The sequence below is a fragment of the Canis aureus genome, chromosome 12, assembly GCF_053574225.1.
Source record: "Canis aureus isolate CA01 chromosome 12, VMU_Caureus_v.1.0, whole genome shotgun sequence".
In the NCBI taxonomy this organism is placed as follows: domain Eukaryota; kingdom Metazoa; phylum Chordata; class Mammalia; order Carnivora; family Canidae; genus Canis; species Canis aureus.
The window spans coordinates 49,671,207-49,695,262 of NC_135622.1; the positions used below are offsets into that span (position 1 = coordinate 49,671,207).

Below are 24,056 nucleotides of genomic sequence, written 5' to 3' on the forward strand. Positions count from 1 at the left end.
GTAGTCCAGATGGTGGTGTCCAAAGTGGGCAAAGCATTCCCGGAGAGGCATTAGCAGGGCACGATAATGACCAGTTGCTATCCGGGTGTTTGCTCCTGGTGTTATGAAGGGGTTTTGGGTAAAGCCCCTTCATGGTCCCCTTTGGCCATGGGGACTTCCCAATGGGGGAGAATTCTCCCGTGAGAATTCTCCCAACCCTACCTAAATCTTTTCCACAAAAGCCTATCAGACACACGCCCAAAGAAGCAGTGTGGTTTTCTTCAGACCAGCATCCACGTGGTTTCTTATGCATGGGAAGTAACACAGGGAGGGTAACAAAGATGGGGAAAGAAGAAATGAGGGAGTAGAAGGGGATCAACATGAAAGGGTAATCACCTTCTGTCTGAGGTAAGAAACCATCAGTATCTGAGACCCTCTGGTGAGCATTTATTAATGTGTAAACATGTTCCCTTTCCATGCCAGACTTTCCCTTTCCAGACTTCTGAGTCTTTGGGGACCCTTAAACCTGTAGGAAGGTCCTGTAGGTCATGAGGTGGGCTGAGCCCAGAGGCCAGCGGGGCTTGTGTCCTGAAGAGGGAGGGAGAAAGTCAGGTTAGAGTTTAGAACTGTCGGGGTGCCTGGGTGGCCCAGTGGTTGAGCATCTGCTTTTGACTCAGGTCGTGATCCCGGGGTCCTGGGGTCAAGTCCCATATTGGGCTCCCTGCAGGGAGCCTGCTTCTCCCTCTGCCTATGTCTCTGCCTCTCTCTCTGTGTCTCTCATGAATACATTTTAAAAATCTTAAAAAAAAAAAAAAAAAAAAAAACCTGTCAAGAAAATTATGTGGAAGGAGAAGGAGCCAGCTCAGGATGTTCTTGGTCTAAAGGGACTAGGAAGGCTGAGGTCTCTCCTAGAGCTGTCTTGCACCTGGCACACCTAAGTGTCCTGCACCTTCAATGGGCCTCTCTGTGAGGCTGTTGCTGGGTTCCCATGGCTTGTGAAAGGGGGCAGACCCTGCCGGAGGCCCTGTCTGCTCTCAGCAGCGGGTGTGGGGAATGACGAGGAGAACGACTCTTGAGGGCCAGGAAACTTGGCTTCAAGGCTGCTTCCCTCTCTGTAACAGAAATCCTGAGTGCCGCCCAGGACTCTTGTAAGCATAATCCCCAAGTCCCCGTATCCCTCGGCCTGTGGGTGCAAACAAAATTACATTTGCACCAGTAAGTCAAGATTTCCTGCTCTTGTTCCCACTTGCCCACTCTAGGCTCCAGGGCCGGACACACTTCCCTCAAGTATTTTGGGCAGTTCTCAGGAGGTGGGTCCTGTGCGCTAGAAGGCCATCTGTCAGCTACCATCAGTGTCAAGTGCTTTCGCCCTGTGCTCTCTCCTGCTCTGCTCCTCTCTGCCCATGCCCCCCCCCCCCATCCTGCAGCCTGCACCCCCTCCCCCACAACCCTGCAGTGAGGGCACCTCATCTCTGCCTCAGCACAAGTGCCACTTGTGAAAATGCAGCGCAGGGGCAGGAATGCTCTTCCAAGTTTCCAGGGCTGTGATGAAAGGTGCCAGGCTCAGGGCAGACATTTTTCTGATTTTGTGAAATACTTGACAACCCCGATTGTTACACCCAAATGACTAGGCCTCGGCAACTGTGGCTGCCAGAGAAGATCGTTTAAGAAGAAAACAAAACTTAATTTTGAATAATAGTAATAATGAGCTCCCCTTCTGCCTCCCAGCTCTCTCTTTCTGAGGGGGGAGCCCAGATCAGCAGCACCTCACTTTGGGCACCCTGAGGCCTTTGGGAATGCTTACACTGTCTGTGACTTGCTCTTCCTGGTCTTGCTGGCTTTCCCTGCCTGGGGAACAGATGTTCAGTCATGACCCCGCGTCCAGACTCTGCAAAGGCTCTGGCCAGCCCTGCAGCAGGTCTGTGTTTTCTCAGAAGTATCTTGTACAAATATGCCCTGAAAAATACAAAGTGCTGTACTCAGAGCTCTGAGTCTTATATAAAAATTGAGCCCATCGGATACATCTCTTCTCCTCTGAAAGCACACCTAGAGATGACCCAAAATCATTATACTTGTGAGGACAGCCCCAGCCCCACCAGACTGATAATGACCAGAACTCCCTGCACTGGCCAGGCAGGGAGTGCCAAATTCTGGAAACCAGGTCACGTCAGCCTCTGCGTGTTCTTAGCCTCACCCAGCTGTCTCAGATGAACACCTGAGTGTTTACAGGTGACTTCACCCTGACCGGCTGCCAGGGAGAAGACAGTCATCAACAGTCTTGCCACTCCCAGAGTCCTGGAGGAAGCTGAGCTGGCTCTGCAGCCCGGGCCTCGGGGTGAATGGATGAGGCCAGCCTGTAAGGCTTCAGGGTTAGCACATCCCACTGAGCATTCAGTGGATGTCCCGCTGCCCTCCAGACTTTGGCAGGGTCAGAGCCGCCCCTGAGTGTCCATGCCTGGGTGCCAGTGTCAGGACTGAGGTCCATTCTAAATTCCTAATGTGACCCTTAGAGGTTGGCCCTCTCTTATCTCTGCCTGAGACCTCCTCACCCACAGCCCTGGCTAAGTAGCATCCCTAAAGAAATACCCCTAAAGATACGCCCTGAAGAAACATATCTTGCTCCATTTCCTGCTTCTTCATTGGGCACAACCTGCTTCCTTGCCCTCCGTAAGCCACAAAGCCAGCGCAGGGGCAGGCTCCAGGGCAGCTGGGGGTGAGTGTCTATCAGCCCACGGAGCTCTGTGTTCTAGAGCACAGAACAGCAGGAGATGGAAGTGACCCTTCATCCCCTGGGGAGTTTGCAGCAGTGAAGACAAGAGGCCGAGGAGCCCTCATGGTGAGGAGTGGTGGTGGGAAGCTCTGGAAGCTGCCCTGTGCCTCCCTGGGTCCCCAGCTGCCTGGGCAGCGCTGATTCCTAGTGGAGATGGAGAGGCAGCCCAGCCTGGGCATCCAGAGAGGAGAAAGGAACACTGAACTGCAGGGGAGCCTTCAGCACCTCCTGAGCCCCTCCCAGACATCTTCAGCTCCTCAAACTGTCCTCTAGGGCCTAAAATCGTGCTTGGCACACAGCACATGCTCAGTAAACATGTGCCAAACGAACAGGTGAGTCTGAAAGGAAGGCCTGCTCACCTGCGGGGCTGCTTTCACAGGGAAACATGGTGGCAGCTTCTGTACCCTTTGTGTTTTGGGGTGCTGCCTGTCCGCCTCACTGTCTCAGCCCTGGTTCCTCAGCGAGAGTGCCCTCTTTGCCCTGTCTCACCCGGGGTGGACAGAATCCGGCCTTGAGAGGCCCCCATGATTCTCTCTTTTTCACTAGTCTGGCCAGAATCCTGCCCTCACTCCCGTTGGACTGGTTTGGATGGCTCCATTTCACGGGGCCTGCAATCCTCAACACAGCACCATAAACACCTCACAGCGACATCTTGCGCACAGTTTCCTGTGTGCTGAGGGCAGCAGCAGAGCACCATGTGAGGGGCAGTGCTCTTCAGGACCACATCTCCTCAGGTGGTCCGGAGGCAAGCCTCTTAACAGCTTTTTTCCCCAAAAAAATACTTAGGCAAGTATGAGGAGACACCTCCTATGAGGAGGTCATTCGTATGCTCCACACGTATTTCTCACCTGGCCTCTTCTGTGACAGGAGCCTCCTGAGGAGCTGGGGACCAGCTGAGAGTACAACAAAGCCCCTGCCTTCATGGAGCTTACTCCTAGTGCAATAAGAAGGACAATAAACAAATAAATCATACCTCAGGTGGTACTAAGTACCAAGGAGAAAAATCGAGCAGAGTAAGGGGATACAGAATGGCTGGGAAAGACATGAGTTGTGTGTATGTGTGTTATCTAAGGGAGTGTCACCAGTAAGGTGAATTTGAACAGAGATGTGGAGGAAATGAGCTGTGTATCTGGGAGGAAATAGTCCAGCAAGAAATTAAAAACACAAAGATCCTGAAGCTAGAGTCTGGTATATTCGAGGAACAGCCAAGCATCCAATGTGGCTTCAGGGAGGGGGAGATTTGAGAGGTAGCAGGGAGCCAGAATACAAACGTCATGGTAACGATTTTAGATTTATTCCAAGTGACATGGGAAGCCATCACAGGGTTCTGAGCAGAGGAGGGACAAGATCCAACTTGAATTATAAAAGGAACACACTGGCTGCTGCGTGTAGAATAGACCAGGGCTGGGCAAGGAGGGGGGCAGGGAGACAAGGCTTTGCAGTAGTTCATTTAAGGGATGATGGTAGCCCAGACTAATGTGGTCACGGTGGAAATAGTAGAAAATGGATGGAATCTGGATATTTTCAAAAGAAAAGCCAACATGGTCTACTGGTGGATTGCATGTGCATGCAGTATTAGAGAAAGATAAAAGTCAAAGATGACTCCAGTGGCGACTTAGAGTGTTGATTGGAGGAAGAAGGAAGAATGAAGCTACCACAAGGAAATGCTTTCAACTCTGGGGTCCTGTATTTCTCTGAAAAGAAAATGAAAATCAGGAATCAAGAAAGGGACACTCCAAGGACCTGGATGCAATACTCAGTCCAACCAAGAGGGTGGCGCTGTGAATGTGCATGCTGATGGTTATATGAGGACTGACACTATGGTGACCCAGGGCATACGCAGAGGGTGATATTACAGGTGTGCTTTAGAATATTTATGTATCATAAGGTAAACCCAGATGGAATCCTGTTAAAGTAGCAGCCTGGAAGCGCAGTTATCTTGTTTTGACCATGTACTAGACCTTTGACTTCAATAGTCCAAGAAGATTTATCCAGCTTGATTATCAACTACAGTGAAAACTTGAGGCTTTATTTGGGACTTTGTGTAGACCTCAAAAGGACTAGTTAAGAAAGAAGAGCACAGGGACACCTGGGTGGCTCAGTGGTTGAGCGTCTGTCTGCCTTTGGCTCAGAGCATGTTCCTGGGGTCTGGGATTGAGTCCCACATCAGGCTCCCTGCAGGGAGCCTGCTTCTCCCTCTGCCTGTGTCTCTTGGCCTCTGTGTGTCTCTCACGAATAAATAAATAAAATCTTAAAAAAAAAAAAAAAAAGGAGGAGCACATACTCTAATGAGAACCACAATCAGTTTACTCTAAATTCTTTTTTTTTTATTTTTATTTTTTATTTATATATTCATGAGAGACACAGAGAGAGAGAAAGAGGCAGAGACACAGGCAGAGGGAGAAGCAGGCTCCATGCAGGGAGCCCGATGTGGGACTCGATCCCGGGACTCCAGGATCACGCCCTGGGCTGAAGGCAGACGCTCAACCGCTGAGCCACCCAGGCGTCCCAGTTTACTCTAAATTCTTATAGACAACAAAATATAAATGTTGTACAGAAGGTTCTGATCTTGGTTTCTCTTCACTTAGAAGCTGGTAAAGATCCATACCTACTATAGCCAACAGAATAGTCTCTTACCCTCCAGTTTCCTCTGTCCAAGGACTCTTCCATATCTTCCTTTGCGCAACACTGAGATCGTCTCACATGATGTAGTCTGCTCAGGGATGTTTACTTCTTGTTTCATACATTTGTTACCATTCATTGTCTAGGATACACAGTTTTTGCTTCTGTTTTTCAAAGGAGGATTTGCTTCTAATATACTCTATATGCTCTCTCTCAAATAAATAAAATCTTAATATTCTCTATAAAATGCTGAATGTTGGCTCTACTTGTCAACCCAAGAAGACTACATGATGGGGCTGTTCTGTTTTCCCTGCCAAGCTGTGTTTTCTCTCTAGGATCAACTTTCTCTATGAAATTCTGCAATGGGAGGGATATTTTAAAGCCCTTTGACACACACAGCACACCAGAGACCATGAACACTGAGGTGAATGAGTAGGAAAAACTCATTGCCTCTTCTACAACAGATAAAGGAAAACAAAACAAAACAAAACAAAATAACAACGTTTCTTCAATCTACTACTCTCAATACTTAATTCTGGTCACCAAATGTGGGAGGAGGGGGATTCCCCACACCAAGCAATTCTCTAATTCTCTGTAGCTAACAACTGGGTGTCCTACAATTCAATTCAGTTCTGACACACCTACCTGGGGTTAGAACATACCCCACTGGCTAAGGGCTAGTCCCAGAAGACTTTAGGCCCTCACTCACTTCCGATATCAATTATAAGGCCAAGTTGTCACATGCGTTTGTGACCTACTGATTTAAGCCAGAGGTTCCAGGTTCCCACAACACCTGCCTCAGATTTGGTAATTTGTTACAGCAGCTTACAGAATGTATGAAAATAATTTACTTACTTGATTACTGGTTTATTATTAAAGGATATAATTTAGAAACAGCCAAATGGAAGAGGTGCCATAAAGCAAGGTATGGGGGATGGGGTGTAGAATTTCTACACTCCAGCACACCCCCACACATGTTCATCAGTCTAGAAGCTTTCTGAACCCCACTGTTTAGGGTTCTTATGGAGCCTTCATTATGTAGGCATGATTGATTAAATCACTGACCATTGGTGATTATTTCAACCTCCAACCCCACTCCACTCCGCCAGAGATCATGGGGCTGAAAGTTCTAACCCTCTAATTACCTGGATGGTCACCCTCCCTCAACCAGCTCTCAGGTTAGATAGAAGCTTTCCATAAGTGACTTCATTCAAACTTAGATATGGTTGAATGGGACTTGTTATGAATAACAAAAGATACCTTTTATCTCTTTCATCTCTTATGAAATTCCATGGATTTTAGGAGCTCTATGCCAGGAATGAGGATGAAGACCAAAAATATATTTATTATAATTCACAGTATTGCACTGAACCTGTTGTACTACCAGGAGGTTTTCTTTTCTTTTCTTTTTTTAAGGTTTTATTTATTTGAGACAGGAAGAGAAAGCGAGAGCAAGGGAGGGAGAGAGAGAGAGAGAGAGAGAGAGAGCGAGCGTGTGCGCGCGCGCAAGCCCAAGTGGCAGGGAGGAGAAGAGGAAGAGGGAGAAGCAGGCTCCCCACTGAGCAGGACGCCCAGTGCTGGGCTCCATCCCAGGACCCTGAGATCAGGACCTGAGCCAAAGGAGGATGCTTAACCAACTGAGCCACTCAGGCACCCCTACCCAACAGGTTTTCAATAATATTTTGTATATATTTTTCCCGTGTAATGCATCTCTAGTTAAATGACAAATGAGAAAATATAATCAACTTTCAAAATCTCTATTCCTGGCAGCCTATAAAGTAGAAGATATCAGTAGATTTTCCTGACACCATGGATAGGTAGTAGTTTATTTTTGAATTTATGAGCATTATTTGACTCCCTGACTCATCACACAGCCTGAGAATCACTCCAATGGCATGCAAGTCATACTCTGGGAATGATGGAGGTGTGGCATGTCTGAGATAATACAGAGTCTCCTTGTCCAGTTTTGCCCTTGCCTAAGTCCAAGACATTGGACAGAAAGTCCTAGAGTTCCCTGTGTCCAAGACCTTCTTATTTTAAGTCTAGGAAAGCCCTACTCTCTACTATGCCCAAATATGAAAACTAGCCAGGTTTCCCTGCCCTCCCCCAGAAAGTATAAAAATCTGGGAAAACCTCACCCAGGGATGTCCATGTTTAGGGAAATTCTCTCTGACCCTCCAACATTCAGTTGGCTTCTCCTTCAGGGGCAATGGGACATACAAAGCTATGACAGCCCTCATGCACAAACATTCAGAGAATACAAGCAAACAAACCCACAGCCACCACAGCTTCCCCAAACTAGAACAATTGTTCCTAAACCCCAAACATACCATGATTCAGATCCCCACTGTTTTATTGCCTGTCATGGAAGAATGATAGGTAGTTAAGGTTTAGCTAACAGTGGGTTCTTCATTTTGTATAAGCTTTAGAGCAAAGATGGGGATTCAAGCCTGCACTGGCCATGTTGTCCCTGACAATACCACCAAATGACCGAAGGTAAATTTGGAAACTATTTTTTTTTTTAATTTATTTATGATAGTCACAGAGAGAGAGAGGCAGAGACACAGGCAGAGGGAGAAGCAGGCTCCATGCACCGGGAGCCTGATGTGGGATTCGATCCCAGGTCTCCAGGATCGCGCCCTGGGCCAAAGGCAGGCGCCAAACCACTGCGCCACCCAGGGATCCCTGGAAACTATTTTGAAATGGGAAATAGAAGCTTTGGAGAAATCCTCTGCTTGAGACTGGTGACCTCACTTGAAGAACAAGAGATTATATGCAAGGTCACCAGCTAAGAGTATCTAAGAAAATTTCTCTCATAATGCTGAAATGAGAAATTGATATAAGGTGATCTTCCCCAAATATACAATTTCTTAAGAAATTGGGCTATGTCTTGGAAGGGGAAAGGAAACTATCTATAGCTATGCACAAGCTGATCAGTGCTCTTGCTTAGCTTTTGTCCTGAGATAGGACTCTAACAGACCAGACGGCTAGGATGGAATAAGTCAGGAAGCAAAGTGGATGTCACGATGGTTTACCATCTTCCTGGACACTCTTAGTTGACAGAACAAGCTGAACTCTATGAGGGTGGAATGAAATCCTCAAGCAGGTGGCATGGGCCTCGCAAAGAATGTTCAGGAGGATCTCTACTGAGTGACCAGCATCTAGGACCTCCAGGAAGAATCCATTTAGTGGTGAATAAGCTTGTTCCCTCCTCTACCATGGTTTCATTGGGCTACAGGTTAAGTGGCATAAAACTATACCTTATACTCAAACGATAGCTCTGAAGGGAAGACACATTGATCCCAGATGAGTGAGAAAGCTCACAGTCGCTCAAAGCAAAATGAGAGTGTGCCAGGTCTGCCCATGGTAACCTCAAGCAGCAAGAAACATAAGTGGTCTTTCTTGGAGGCAATTAGGCAAACAAACGACAAGGGGAAAAAGGAAAGAACACCTCATACAAAAGGCAGAAAACCCAATCCAAGAGAAACTACAGTCTAAGACACTACCCAAATACTTGTTCACAAATATTCATGGCAGCATTCTTCACAATAGCTAAAGGGTTATAACAACCCAAATTTCCATTATTTGATGAATGAGTAAACAAAATGTGGGATATCCATGCACTGGAATATTATTTGGTTGTAAAAAAGCCATAGGGTACTGATGCATGCCACAACGAGGGTGAAACTTGAAAGCATTACGCTGAAAGAAGCCAGTCACAAAAGACACATATGATTCCCATTTATACAAAATGTCCAGAATAGGCAAACTACCCATAGAGACAAAAAGGTGATTAGTGGCTGTTTAGGACTAGGGTGTGGGAGGTCAGCAGAGTACTATCCAAAGGGTATGTGGCTTCTTTTTGAAGTGATAAAAATATTCTAAAATTGGCTCTGCTAGTGGTTGTAGGCATCTGTGACTATCCTAAAACCACTGAATTATACACATTAAATGGGTAAATTGTATGGCATGTAAATTACAGCTCAATAAACCTGTTTAAACAATAAGAGCTAGTAATGTTGTCTGACTCATTTAAACAAAAAAAATAGGTGCAGAAAAAAATGCAATAAAGGCACGGGAAAAGATTTTTTTTTTAAAGTCACATTTTGGGACACTTGGGTGGCTCAGTGGTTGAGCGTCTGCCTTTGGCTCAGGGCGTGATCCTGGTACCGGGATCAAGTCCCACGTTGGGTTCCCTACGGGGAGCCTGCTTCTCCCTCTGCCTATATGTCTCTTCCTCTCTCTCTGTGTATCTCATGAATAAATAAATAAAAATCTTTTAAAAAGTCACATTTTCTGCAAATGCTTATGCTATAATAACATGTTTAATAACAAAACTTTAATAAATTCTAGAAGATGATGCATCAGTTTAGGACCAGTCAGGAAAACAGAGACCACACTGGTTATTTTAACGGAGAGAATGTGGGCAATTGGTTAGGCTGACAAAACGAAAAAGCATGATGAGAAGCATGATGAAGTAGTAGAGTTAGCGACCACCCCTGAGAAAATCAAGAAAAGAGGGGGACATTAGCTGAACTTAGAAACAAAGGAAGTACCCCCAGAGAGTTGGGACTTGGACTTCTGAGGAGGGGGCATTCTGGTTGCTCCTACTACCGCAGGAGTTTGGAGAAGAGTCTCTAGAGGAGCAGGGTCTCAGTCCTCTGAGGAAGGGTCATCATTCAGCCACTGCTTATTCTTCCAAGGGAGTATCAGCAGGCTGGTTCTGGGAGTGGGCAAAGAAGTTAGAAACTGGAACCAACTTCTACAGTTGGGCTGAAGTGCTCCCTTGGGATCCTGCTGATAGGAATAACAAGTGGAAGAGCAAGAGACTTCTCCTTCCACCCACCTTGTCATCTCTTTCCAGGAGCCCGCTATTGACGAAGTTTCCCAGGTCGCCCACTGGCGAAGAAGTGTCATTTGCAGAATCTCAATCTCAGCACTGCAAAGTTTGGAGCTGGGAGACAATAGATTAAAAGCACAGATGATGAGAAAACATCAAAATATGATGAAAGGGATGATTGAGGAGCTAAGGAAACATCAAAACCAATGGTGACATTGCATCATTGACAATTTGGCAGAAAAACAAATTAATAACATTGAAGAAAAGGCTTGATGTAATCGTAGTGAATTCAGAAGAAAAAGCCAAAGATATTAGAGGATTAATGAGGTGGTACATGTGAAGAACAAAGATGTTTTCGTTCTCAAAATTCTTTTTAATAGTGTCTTCCCATCACCTTATTGTTCTGAAGTAGAAAACTCCATCAAAGGTCAGAGAAAAAAATATTCAGGGCTGTTATACAGAAAAATTTCCCTGAAATAATTAAAGAACTTAATTTCAAATATCAGGGTTATATTGTAATGCCAAGAAAATCTGTTAGAAACTGATCGACAGCAGGATATATTGTGATTAAGACATTAAACTTCAAAAGCCGAGGAAAATATTCTTAAGTAGGTTAAAATCAAATCGGCCTAAGACTTTTCCATGAGATTCTTCCCTAAGAGCAGTGTCCACAAAGTCCTGGGGCATGAGGATGTGGCTGGGGCTGGGGGGGAGGGGCTGGGAGAGGGGAGAAATATAAAGCTTAAAACGTAAGAAATATAAGGCTGTCGAAAGATTGCAAATACACACAAATTCTTCGTATCTTCTCCCATCAAAAGATAAAGTCTGTTTCTTCATCTTTTAAATCTGGGCTGGCCTTATGATTTGCTTTGGCCAATGACTTGCAGAAGAAGGGACATTACATGAATTCCAAGCCTGCAGCTTCCATTCCCACTGTCTGCTACGAGTGAACAAGCCTAAGCAAGTCTACAGGAGGGGCTACAGGTGCCTTGGCTGACCACCAGGCCTGAGCCATGCAGCCCCAGGCTCGGTACTGGCTTATCAGTTGTGCATGTAAGTCCAGGAGAGATCAGCTGAACCTCTCAGTTGAACCCAACCCTACTGACCAACCCACAGCACTGGGAGCTAGAGAATGAGCTATTGGGGGTGGTTTGTAACCCACATAAACAAAGGCTAACTGATACATGATGAAATCCGTATCATTGAATCAAAATAAAGTCAGACATGAAGAAGCTATACACGATAAATACATTTAAATACTGAAATTAAGAAAAATCAATACAAAAATGATGGATAAAAATAGAATGTAAATATTATAAACCCTGACAAAGTGAAAAATAATGAGCCCAAAATTACAAAGTACAGGAAAGAGATTAGAAGGAAGTGAAAGTGTTAATCTAATCCCCACAGGGACATCCAGAGGATCTGTTAGCAGGGAACTCAGTACTGAACAACATTGAAGCACATAGTTCCTCTGTCCTATTATGATTTTTTTTTAATCATTTTAACCTTTGAGAAAGCTTTTATGAATCAATTCCTCTTACAGTGAAGAAACATGCATCTGAGCAATTCCTTTGGGTCTTTCAAAATTCAAGTAAGACTAAATTCAACACTGTATTTTAAAAATATTCATGTGCAGGGGCACCTGGGTGGCTCGGTGGTTGAGTGTCTGCCTTTGGCTCAGATCGTTATCCCAGGGTCCTGGGATCTGAGTCCCACCCGGGGGTCCCTGCAGGGAGCCTACTTCTCCTTCTGCCTATGTCTCAGCCTCTCTCTCTCTCTCATGAATAAATAAAATCTTAAAAAAAAAGAAAAAAGAAATATAGCACGGGCAGACTTAGTCTATTCCTCCTGTTACCCTACGTAGCTCTCTATCCATCCTTCTATCTGAATTTGTGCTTGTAATAATGCTGTTTACCACATGTGGGTAGTAGTATTTCTGTGATCTTTAAATTGAGATGGTTTGAACTTCATTTCTTGAAATTTTGATAAAAGGCTTATATTATTTTTATATAAACAACAAAGTTGTAAAGAGTTTACAAGTTTCATTAGCAGTCCCAGTGGAAAGCGACATTTTCATAGAGAATATTAAAATGGCATTATCCTCTGAGATGTGGTCTGTCTAAACTGGTGGTACACCAATGGCTACATGCTATAACCACTAGGGAATATTTTTTAAAATATCAATATCCAGTCTTCAGCCAGACCAGAACCATTCAATCAGAATCTCTGTGATCGGGCTAGAGAATGATACAATTCAAATGTTCCCCAAGGTGATTCCGATGTGCAACTCTGGCTGAGAACCACTGGTCTCAGCAGGCCATATAGACACTTCCTAAGATGCAATGTGTGTTGCTCATTCTACCCTATGCCTCTTCCAGCCCACAGGGACATCCAGAGGATCTGTTGGTAAAGAAGACAGGGAAAATAAATACTCTGGGTGGGCTCCTAGCAGATAGGATGTCTGTCTGCAGGACCTGGGGACAAGGTGGCTTTTTTGTGTACATTCAGGAGAGCCTAGCTTTTTTCCCCCAGATGCTGAGTTGGCACCTCTTTGTGTCCCACAGGCTCTAAATGAATGACACACCCACTATAGAAACAGTTCCTATCAAGTGAGATGGAATTATTGTGATTGGTTTACCAATGCTTCTTAACTTTTATTATGTAGAAGAATTGCCCAGTAATCTTGTTAAAGTGCAGATATTGATTCAGTAGGTCTGGAGTGGGGCCAAGATTCTGCATTTCTAACAAGCTCCGGGGGATTAGAATGGCTGTCAGGCATCAATCAACAATGTCCACCTTAACTATCAAGCTCACCTGATATTTACAGTAGCTGAGGAATGCATTCTTTCCTTGTAGGTAAATCTGCAAGAGAAGCCAATTATAATCAGAAGGTGCCTAATGAGGAAAGCCAGATTGTAAAGCATTTGTGAAGGCACAGAAGCAAGAAACAGCTCATGTGTAGGGTGGAGCTGGAGGTAGGCGGAGTCAGATCACTGAAGGTTGGACTTTGATCGGTATTCTGCAGAGCACAAAGCCTCTAAGACATTTTCCATGAAAAATGGTCTTCTAGAGTCAGATTTGTTTTCGGAAGTGTAGTACACTATGTACACTCGGATATTTACAATGTATAATTTGATTTTAAAGATATAAGAAGTCTTTTGTCAAAGAGAGAAAACGCATAAACAGTACAGGTTATATAGTTTGTGGAGCCCAATGCAAAATGAAAATTTATCTTCCAAAAAACTATTAACATTTCCTAAATGGCGATGACAAAACATTAAACCAATTGTGGGACGTTTCTAAAGCTTTTAAAACTTCAGGCCTTATGGGACTATACAGGTCACAGGCCTGCTTACCTGCCCTGTTCTTGGGGATACTGGGAGCATTAAATGAAACAATGTATGGAAAGTGTTTTAGTGCTTGCGTACTTTAAATACTAAATAAATAATAACTGTGGTGTACACACAGCCTTTAGTTAGGGCTCTTGGTTGTAACAGAAACTCATTTCATCTAGCTTAAGCAAAAAAAACAAAAAACAAAAAAAATTATTATAATGATCCAGGCATGTGTTTCCAAATCCAAGGGTAGAAGCAGCTAGCAAGCAAGGTATAGGAACAAAGGGGAAGAGAAGCATTATCAGGACTCCCTTTCTCTCTCAACACCAGTTTTCTCTATGGGTTCGCTGCCCACATTGTGGGACAAATCAGCCAGGAGGGGATGCCTGGGTGGCTCAGTGATTTAGCGCCTGCCTTTGGCCCAGGGCGTGATCCTGGAGTCCCAGGATGGAGTCCCACATTGGGCTCCCGGTATGGAGGCTGCTTCTCCCTCTGCCTGTGACACTCTGCCTCTCTCTCTGTCTCACTCTATGTCTATCATAAATAAATAAATAAATAAATAAATAAGATCTTTAAAAAAAAAAAATCAATCAGCCGGGAGGTGTCAGGCTCAAGAGAGTTTCCAGAGGGTGACTGGGGTCTCTTAGTCCCAATTCTGCATTCTGAGGGAGGGCTTCTTAGTCCAGGGCTTTTAACCGGGACTAAGCAACTGTACATAAAGACTCTTCAGCTATTATCAGCCCAGTGGAAGTGGAAGAAGGCAACACATGTATATCCCAGTGTGTCCCATACTTACTTGGTCATGAGACATTTCTGGAAGGAACATCTATTAGTTCTACAGACATGGGCGGGGGTCGAGGGGAATGAAGTTGCGGGGAAAAGGGAAGCAATGGGATGGCCAAAGGAGAGGCAAGAAAGTCAGGAATCAGATTCTCATTTTAGATGGGGAGCAGAGCTGACTAGAGGGAACAAGACTGAACACATAAAGGCTAATTAAGAGCCTGCTATAGAAATCCAGACTTGGGGAAGCAAGGCTAGTATTAATGAGGATAAAGGGGAGGAAAAAAAAAAAAAAGTCTCCAGAAATATTTGGGAAGTGAAAAATCCTATATGGGGAGAGAGGGGTGTAAGAGCAAGAGACAAGGATGGTCTCAAAGGACTAACTTGGGGTGCTCAATAGGTCTAGCACTACCAACTGTTGAAACAAATGCAAGAACTGGGGGGTTGGGGATGGTTGTAAGTTGGCTCTTGTTTGGCGCCAGGATGAACATTCACGTGGAAATACCTAGAAGCCTGAAATGTGGACCACAGGTAAAGGCTTGAGACAGATTAAAAAAATAAAAATAAAAATCACACGCTTTTCGGGAACCATTAAAAACCGAAAAGCTCAGGCATTCAACCTATAGGACGGTTCACCACTCTACCACGGCCCAGGCCCTGGGGGACACAACGCACAAGGTCCCTGCAGCGCTCGGGGGGCTTACAGCCGCCCAGGAAGATAAGGTAATGGCAAGGCACTCCGTGTCTCGAGGACGGCGTGGCGGAGCGGGGTGCTGCAGGCCAGGGGGGACGAGGCGGGCACACTGTGCCGCTGCCCCTACCGATGTAGGGCTGTGCGACAGGGGCAGACTCCGGGTCGGGGGTCGAGCCTGGGGTCCCCACGACCAGGTCCCCGAGCCAGGGCGGCGGCGCGGTGCGCTGGGCGAAGCATCCCCAGCCCGGGAGGACGCCCGGGTCCTTTGTGTTCCCCCGGGCCGGGCCGAGCACTGGCTCCACCGGCCGGCGACGCGACCGCCAGAATGACAGTCCACGCAAGGGGCTCGCTTTTGCACCCCAAATGCGTGTCCATCGCCTGGCTGCGGGGACAGGGCGAGGATGAGCCCCACGGGCCTGGATGACCGTCCGGCTCCCGCGGGTGCCCGCGCCCCAGAGGCGACGACACCCGCACACGCGGTTGGCGGAGAACAATGAGCTCCCAGGGAGGAAGCGGAGGGCGAGCGAATTCGGAAGCCGAGGCCCCACGCGGGACACAGAGGCGGACGCGGCGCTCGGCGACAGCACGCCTGCGCCGCCCCAGCCCGGGCGCGCGTCCCCACCCGCCGCCGCCGAGCCCAGCGCCAGCGCCAGCCGCCAGCCGCCAGCCGCCAGCCCGCAAGGTGAGGGCGGGGGTGCGCATGCCCGGGGGCCGGCCGAAACGCGCGGGCGCGGAGAGCGTGCGCACGCGCAGAGCCCCCGCCGGCCGGCGCCTGGAGCGCGGGAGAAGCGACGGAAGCCACTGAGAGGAGCCGCACCTCGGTGAGCGCTCCCCCCCGCTCCCCTCCCCTTTCTCCCGGAGTGCCTTGCGCGCGCCCGGTGGGCGGGGGGGGAGGGGAGGGGAGGCGGCGGTGGCAGCCATGTTGTTGTGAGTCTCTGTGTCTCACCCTCGGTACTTCGGTGGTTCGGAGGAGGAGGGGGAGGAGAAGGAGGAGGTGGGGTGGGGGGGAGGGAGGTAGGTGGAGAAAGAAGATCTTGCCGCCACCGAAGGCGGAGGAGGGAAGGACGGCCCAGAGCGACGCCGCCGTGTGCCCAACGGTCGGTGTCCCCGGCTGAGGCAGCGCGGCCGCAGCAGCCCCGTAAGTCAGTCGGCGTCGGCTCCGTCTCCCCGTGCTCGGGCGCCGCAGAAGCTGGCTTCCCGGGCTTTGTGCGGCGGGCGCGGCGGGCGCGGCTCGCCGGCGGGAGGGCGGACGGGGCCTGCGGGCAGCCCGCGACGGCCGCGGCCTGGGGCCCGCTCGCACAATGCGGGGGGAGGGGTGCCGGAAGGGGGTGTGCGCCCGGCGGGCGGGGGGGTCGGCGCTCGCGCTAAGCTTCCGCCCCCGCGGCGCGGCCGCGCGGCCCTGGGGGCGGGGGGCGGGGGGGGCCACCCGGGGGGCCACCCCACCCCAGCCCAGCCCAGCCCACCCCACGCCGCGGGGCCCGGGGCTCCAGGGGCTCCAGGGGCTCCCGGGGCTCCCGCGCCCGAGCTGTCGCTTCAGCCCCCGGCCGGGGCTCCGGAGAAGTGTGCGAGTTGGAAGTGGGCGAAGGGGGAAGGAGTGGGTTTATGAAAACAAGTGCGGGAATTCCCGGGGCGGGGGGCGGGGGGCGGGGGGCCCGAGCGCGTCCGGGGAAAGCTGGCGGCAGACAGGTGTGGGTAGGAAGGAATCGGCGGCGGGGGCGCTCGGACTCCCTGGGTGCCGCCGCGATCCGCGAATCTTCTGTTTTTGTTGCCGCAACAGATTCAGGCCCGGCGAAAAGAGGACCCGCAACTTAAAACGAGAAAGAAAGGATTGATTATATAGAGGCTTCAGACATTGTGGCAGCAACAGTTTTTGTTTCTGAGTTGGGTCAGGTTTGGGGATCATGGTTTGCAAAGTTTTATTCCCCAACCAACGCGTGTGAAAAAGTTAGGCTGCTGCTGCTGCTGCTGCTGCGAACGCAGCTAGGGTTAAACCCGTTTTTCTTAGCCTGGTGGTTCATTCTATCTAACACGTATTTGAACATTTTTAGGGGGGGGGTTAATACCACGAATGTGTTAGGCGTAATAAGACAATCATGTCAGTTAAAATCAGGATTTCGGACTTTGAGATTTTTAACTTAAGAAAACTGTTGATAGTTTTTTTTTTTTTTGTTTTTCGGTAAAGGTTTTTTTTTTTCCCCCCCCCCTAGGGAGAGCTCTATTAGACGGAGGGTTTAGACGCTTAAGAGAAATGTGATGTCTGTAAAGGTATTTCAAAACGATTTAAATAAAGGGAGTTACCTAAGGATTTTAAAAGGTTGTTTACTGCTTAGATTCCGTGTTTCATAGGTGACTCTTCACCATGTGACCTAGAGTATCGGAGGATGATTTAAGGAATTCTGGCTAGGAATCCTGTTTAAAATAGAAGGACAAATATTTTTTAATTGGCATGAGCTTCTGTGCTTAGTCTTTAAATATTCTGCTTTTTGAAGATGATTTACTTCCATCTGCACAGACATCATAAATGATGGTATTTCCCTTTTGCCTGAATGCCTTTTAAAGTTCAATTTTGGGTGAACTTAAGTTATTTACAGTTGTCTTTGGGTGTCCTGAAGGTTTTTGTGCCCAGTAAAAGTTTACACCGATTTAAAAAATTAGTTGTATTTTAGAATCCTGGTTCTTAAGCTCTTTTTTTTCTTACTTGTGCAAGTCTGGCTATTCAATCTTCAAGTTAGATTTACTATTAACAAACTTAAACATCTTCGAGAGAACTTAAGCTAATTTTTATACATAGTTTTCTTAATTTGAGTGGAAAGTTCTTTTAGATGTTTGAATATTTAGTAAGATTTCAACTTAAAGTCTAAATTACTGTCATGGTTGAATTGATCTTACAAGGTTGTCCACTTTAATAGACCATTTTTTCTTAGGCATGGAGGACATAAGCTAACCCATGCAGTCTCAACAAAGATATTAGGATTTTGTTTCTCTTAAACCTTCCATACTTGTTTATAAATCTTTTCTGGTGGTGAGATACAATTTGTCTTCCTGCATAGGGTACTTAGCAGAAGTAACTATGATCAGAGATTTGGGCTAGGTGTGACATTCAAAGCCAATCTGGTCAGTGACCAGATTGTCTACTTTTTATAGACATGGACAAGATCTTCATAATTTTAAGTGGAGATTAGTTCTATCTCCTGGACTCAAGTTCTCCATAGTTCTAATTCAGTGACCTGTAAGTTGGTTAAGTTTCTATCATAGCAAAATAGTCTGTATTTTTTTTCATGATCTTAAGGCAGGTTTGTTTGTTTATTTATTTATTCATTCATGAGAGACAGAGAGAAAGGCAGAGACACAAGCAGAGGGAGAAGCAGGCTCCATGCAGGGAGCCTGATTCGGGACTCGATCCCTGGTCTCCAGGATCACGCCCTGGGCCGATCGAAGGCAGGCGCTAAACCACTGAGCTACCCAGGGATCCCCAAGACAGGATTATTTTAAATATCTGAATATATCACGTGGCTTTGTCTGGCTTGTATTCACAGTTTGTGGCTGTTGTGATAGGTGTGTGATTAATATAAAAAATTGTACAAATAACTGGATAAAATGGTTTGCAATGTATTAGGTAGATTTCTCATTTCTTGCCTTGTCTAACAAGGCATTATAAACAGTCTGACTTCTTGTTATCCCACTTCTTCACTCTTGCCTGATGAATTTGTAGGAAGGAACTGGTGGAGAGTATGGCTTAGCCTCCTTCCTCTCTTTTTCTTTGGAAGTCTGCCCCCTGCAGAAAGCACTTTGTTCTGCTTCTTGAGGTCACCATGATAGATAGACTCTGCCCCTCTTTGGAGGACCATCAGTTGTCCAGTACTATCTGTGACTGGGTTAGGATAATTAAGGGGTGTGGTGGTAGGAACCCCACTGGCCTTGTCTAAATTAGTGGTTCCATTGTAGCTTGATCAGTAATAAAGGAGATAATTTGCATTGTTATCAGTCTAGTTTCTGTGTTTCTCACTTTTGAATTCTGATTTGGTGGAAAAAGTTTTCCTTCAAACCTTGTCATTTAGAAGCTAATATTTTAGTAATTTTTATATTTAGGAATTTAGGTAAAAAAGGAATATAGATAGAAGATATTTTTCACTTAAAATGTATTGCTTTTGTAGTGGGAGAAGTGAATTTACAAACCTATAACTTTGAAACCTTTCCAATGAAACAGTTTAAAATTACTAGATAGGTTCATGGTAAATGCTTGTATCTTCTCAGAGTTTCAGGTAGCAGTATGTTTACAGACATAAGGTTAATGTATTTTTTTCTTAATGACTTTTTCGTTCAAGAACTCAAAAGATCCAATTTTTTTATAAATGAAAAATTAAGACTTGCCTAATTAAGCACAGTGTTGCCTTCTAGAGAGTCATTTAATTCTTAATGAAATTGTGGACATTTTTATCTTTCACTGGTTTTTTTCTTAAATGAAAAGTTTTGTTTGATCCCTTGCCTGGCTTCTTTCTGTATTTTTCTAAAGTGCTTTAAAGAATTAAAAAAAGTATCGGTTATTAAGCACATTGGCAAAATCACCTTCTTGTTTTAAAGATTTTGTTTATTTATTCATGAGAGAGGCAGAAGGAGAAGCAGGCTCTCCACGGGGAGCCTGATGCAGGACTCGATTTCAGGACCCCAGGATCATGACCTGAGCCAAAGACAGACACTTAACCCTAGTGCCTTGAAATCAGTTTCTTTAGTATATTTTATCACTGCAAGTTTAACTCTATAATCTCATCCATTTTTAGTTTATGTATTACAGATTTTTACTTCTTATTCATTTAACTTTTCTCTTTTAGAGAAATAGAAGATGTCGGAATAGAATACCAGAAAACATACAAATGTGTACACCTTATGTACATTATCCCAGGATTTCACTGTAGCTGCCAAGTACAAAAAAGAGGAAGAAATGTGAAGGGAGAAGGAGTAGTTGGGATGTCAGAATACTTTGACTGCAACGGGAGAGGGGGAAAAAAAGTCATTATCCCTACCTAAGGCAAAAAGTATACTTTGAACCACAAAACCTCCACAAAAATCTGCTTCCTGGAAGTGATTTGGTGAAATTGACTATAAAATGACCCTACACAACCACCTATTCAACACCTGCTCAGGAGAATAAAACCTGCAACTGACTGCCAGAGTATATAAGAAATGGTGTGTGGCCGGGGATGGGGAAGAAAAGGCTCTTTTTAGACATCTTGTAGTCCTTTAAAAAAAATCACTAAGTTTGTAGCGAATCTAGTTTGAGGGCAAATCTTGGTAATTTTTTTTTTTTTAACCTCTGTTTGAGGGAATGAGAGCACACGTTAGAGCAGGGGAAGGGGCAGAGAGAATCCTCAAGTGGACTCTCCATTGAGCTGCGAGCCCAATGCAGTGCTCTATCCCAGGACCCTGAGATCATGACCTGAGCCAAAATTAAGAGTTGGCATTTCACTGACTGAGCCACCCCAAATCTGTGATTTAGAATAGCAGTTTTAGATGTCAAAGTGGTGATCTGTGGTTTTAGGCACTGTTTTTGAATAGCTTATTAGGGATCAGTAGAATATCGTCTTCATTGTATAAGATGCCACTGGTTTATTCATTCAGGCATTAAAGAAAGTAAATGAGTAGTAGAGACAAGCTGACCCTAAGTATAGGTCTCTGCTAGATAGTCAAATAAGGTGAATTGTAGGTAGAGAAAAATATAGATGGTTCTTATTTTGATAAATACCAAAAGTTGTATACAGGTAGAAGCTACTTGTGTTTTCCATTTTGGTGACCAGGTCATTTATTAACATCTATTTAGTATTTTATCAGCATTTTTAGTTTGACTAAATGCAAAATATTAAGTTTTCTCTAGTACAAAGTGAATCTTTAAAACTGGTCAACATAAACAAGATTTGAAGTTTTGAGAAGGTGAAAGCTATCAGGTTTTCCTTGTAGATGTTTTCTTGGACCACCTTGCAGTTGAAGTGTAAAAGATTACTGAAAAGGGATCCAAGGGAAAGCCTTATGTGCCTTCGTTTAATCTGATTTACTTTGCTCCTACACTAGCAGAAATGGGAGTACTCTGTCTAGGAACTTGCTAAAGATAAATTGTTTGCTAATTTTTTTTTTAAAGATTTTATTGATTTATTCTTGAGACATACACAGAGAGAGGCAGAGATATAGGCAGAGGGAGAAGCAGGCTCCCTGCAGAGAACCGGATGTGGGCCCCGTCCCAGGACCCTGTCGCAGGACCCTGGCAGACACTCAACCACTGAGCCACCCAGGCGTCCCTTGCTAATTTTTATTGTAAGTCTGGTTGAGAAGATACTCATGGAGTATTATTTGAGAAACATTTAGTTGTTACTCTGGATATTCTAAGTTGTATCTTTTTTTTTCTTTTAAGAATTTATTTTATTTATTCATGAGAGGCACAGAGAGAGATGCAAAGTCACAGGCAGAGGGAGAAGCAGGCTCCCCACAGGGAGCCCAATGGGGGGGGTATCACATCCCCCCCCCCCAAAGGTGGGGCTAAACTGCTGTGCTACAGGGGCTGCCCTCTAAGTTGTATCTTCTCATCAAGGTACACTACCAGAAACTTGCATGCATTTTTTTGTTTGTAGGCCTATGATGTGCCAGACTTTCTTTAGATATTGGTGATACCAGATCCCTGTTGTTAAGGAGTTTACAGCAAAGGGAAGAGTAAGATGATTAAACTTGTGATTGCAGTGTAGTACACTGAGTGCCACACATATGGTGTTAATAAGTGCTGTGGACTCAACACAGGTAAACATCGTAGGGGTCAGGAAGAGCTTTCTGCATGAGATAAAGTTACATTTGAAAAGACTTGGAGAGGGGATCCCTGGGTGGCTCAGCGGTTTGGCCCCTGCCTTTGGCCCAGGGCGCAATCCTGGAGTCCCGGGATCCAGTACCGCGTCAGGCTCCCGGCATGGAGCCTGCTTCTCCCTCTGCCGTGTCTCTGCCTCTCTCTCTCTCTCTATCATGAATAAATAAATAAAGGAATAAATCTTTAAAAAAAAAAATAAATAAAAAGACTTGGAGAGGGGCATCTTGCTGGCTCAGTCATAGAGCATGGAACTCTTGATCTCAGGGTTGTGAGTTCAAGCTCCATGTTGAGCATGAGCTTACTTAAAAAAAAAAAAGAGTTGGTAGAAATTTATTTGGTCAAGAGATAAATGAATTGGCATTCAGCCAGAGGGATTAGTATGGGTAGTGACCCTGATGGGGGAGAATGGCAGAACCTGACGTGGAGGTAGGGAAAATTGAAAAGATATGACTGGATAGGGGCACCTGGGTGTCTTAGTTGGCTAGGCATCTGCCTTGGAGTCCCTGCTCAGTGGGGAGCCTACTTCTCCCTCTTTCTCTGCCTGCTGCCTCCCCTGCTTGTGTACACATGCTCTCTTTCTCTGTCAGATGGATAAAACCTTTAAAAAAAGAAAAGATATGACTGGAGAAATAAGTAGAGGGAACCATAACATATTTAAAGGCTTTTTCTGATTTGGATAATTCTGAAAGACTTTGGATATCCAAGAGTATAACCTGGGAAGATTTAGACCACATTGTCCTGAAACCCTTACAGAATTAATTGTGGAATTAGTTTCCCGGGACTGTGTTACAGTTAGGTGCATGGTTTTCCTTGAGGGACTAACTACAAAAAATAAGATTATGAAACTTTGCATCTGTTGAGAGAATGGTGTGAGATTTTCTATTATAATTCTGTGTCCTCTATAGTATCCTATATAAGAAATTTCTTTGAAAGTTTAATGCTAGAAATAAGGTTGTGTATGAGGAATTGTTGGTATGATTTTTTTCTGTGGATTATGAGAACTTTATGTAATTCATTGTGTTTTCTCCCTTTTTATCTCTATCTTCAGAAGTTAATCTTAGAGTTCACTTAATATTTGCTTTATGTTCCTAAGATTAGTTTTTGTTTTACTGTGTGTATTTCCTATGAATACTTCATGTACCTTTCAAAAATTTTTATTTAAGGAGTACTTGGGTAGCTCAGTTGGTTAAGCATCTGAAGGGTTTGGCTCTTGTTTTCTGCTCAGGTCTTGACCTCAGGATTGTGACTTTAAGCTCACACTGGACATGGAGCCTACTTAAAAAAAATTTTTTTTTTTTTTTAAGATTTAAATGCATATAAAACAAATTTCATTTAAATTCTACACAATAGGGGATCCCTGGGTGGCTCCGTGGTTTGGCGCCTGCCTTTGGCCCAGGAGGTGATCCTGGAGTCCCTGGATCGAGTCCCGCATCGGGCTCCCCGCATGGAGCCTGCTTCTCCCTCTGCCTGTGTCTCTGCCTCTCTCTGTGTGTCTGTAATTATTGTCTATGACAAACAAATTTACTTATTTATTTATTCATTCATTTATTTATTTCTACACAATATTTCTTCCAGCCCCCCCCCCCCCTTTTTTTGGTATATAACTTAATAGTCCTGGAAACTAACAGATTTGGCTTCTCTTTTCAGGCTCTGTAGCCCAAGGGGTGTGTGTGTGTGTGTGTGTGTGTGTGTGTATTTAAGTAATCTCTACACCCAGTTTGGGACTGTACATCCTTTGTCCAGTCACATGCTCTTCTGAGCCAGCCAGGTGGCCTGGATACATTTGTTGTTGTTTTATAAATAACAACTTAGAAAGTTTTTTAAAATTTCAACTTTTTGGGCACCTGGATGGCTCAGTGGTTGAGTGTCTGCCTTTGGCTCAGGTTGTGATCCTGGGGTCCTGGGATTGTGTCCTGCATCAATCAGGTTCCCCATAGGGAGCCTGCTTCTCCCTTTGCCTGTGTCTGCTTCTCTCTGTGTCTCTCATGAATAAATAAGTAAATGCATAATCTTAAAACACACAAAACAAAAATGGGATTATATGATACACCTTAGGCAACTTGGTGTTTTTATTTAATATCCTGAACATTTTACTGTGTTTGTACATAAAACTTCAATAACTTGTAACAATCAGTGCAGATTTTAATTTTGTTAAACCATTTTTCTGTTGCTAAGTTTGTTCAATTATTTCA

The 24,056-nt window shown here is 45.2% G+C and overlaps 2 protein-coding genes across 11 annotated transcripts in view; one reads left to right on the forward strand and one right to left on the reverse strand.

The window, feature by feature from the left end:
- Positions 1-406: 406 nt before the first annotated feature.
- LOC144324558 (uncharacterized) lies at positions 407-15,944 on the reverse strand. The gene is made up of 6 exons (XM_077916008.1): positions 15,151-15,944; positions 13,029-13,076; positions 10,218-10,325; positions 3,598-3,683; positions 1,784-1,935; positions 407-567 (listed from the first exon to the last, which is right to left on the reverse strand). Exons 1-5 carry the CDS (start codon positions 15,942-15,944, stop codon positions 1,910-1,912), a joined length of 1,062 nt encoding a protein of 353 aa, XP_077772134.1. The 3' UTR covers positions 407-567; positions 1,784-1,909.
- PUM2 (pumilio RNA binding family member 2) overlaps positions 15,810-24,056 on the forward strand; it is a 95,366-nt gene continuing 87,119 nt past the window's right edge. For 5 of the 10 annotated variants that reach the window (XM_077844017.1, XM_077844024.1, XM_077844028.1 and 2 more), the window contains exon 1: positions 16,005-16,161. The gene's annotated coding sequence lies outside the window, so the exon portion shown is untranslated. Of the gene's footprint in view, positions 15,845-15,932; positions 15,951-16,004; positions 16,162-24,056 lie in introns of those variants that run through there. The other 5 variants (XM_077844027.1, XM_077844026.1, XM_077844020.1 and 2 more) reach the window with 4 other exon arrangements.

Excerpts from the sequence above, each read along its gene's own strand:
- LOC144324558 (XM_077916008.1), bottom strand. The coding sequence starts at position 15,944 with ATGGCTGCCACCGCCGCCTCCCCTCCCCTCCCCCCCCGCCCACCGGGC. Across the intron at positions 3,684-10,217 it reads TCCTGGAAAGAGATGACAAG|GAGTAAGCTCCATGAAGGCA; the intron begins GTGGGTGGAAGG and ends TTATTGCACTAG. Across the intron at positions 1,936-3,597 it reads CCTGTCACAGAAGAGGCCAG|GGCATATTTGTACAAGATAC; the intron begins GTGAGAAATACG and ends TGTATTTTTCAG.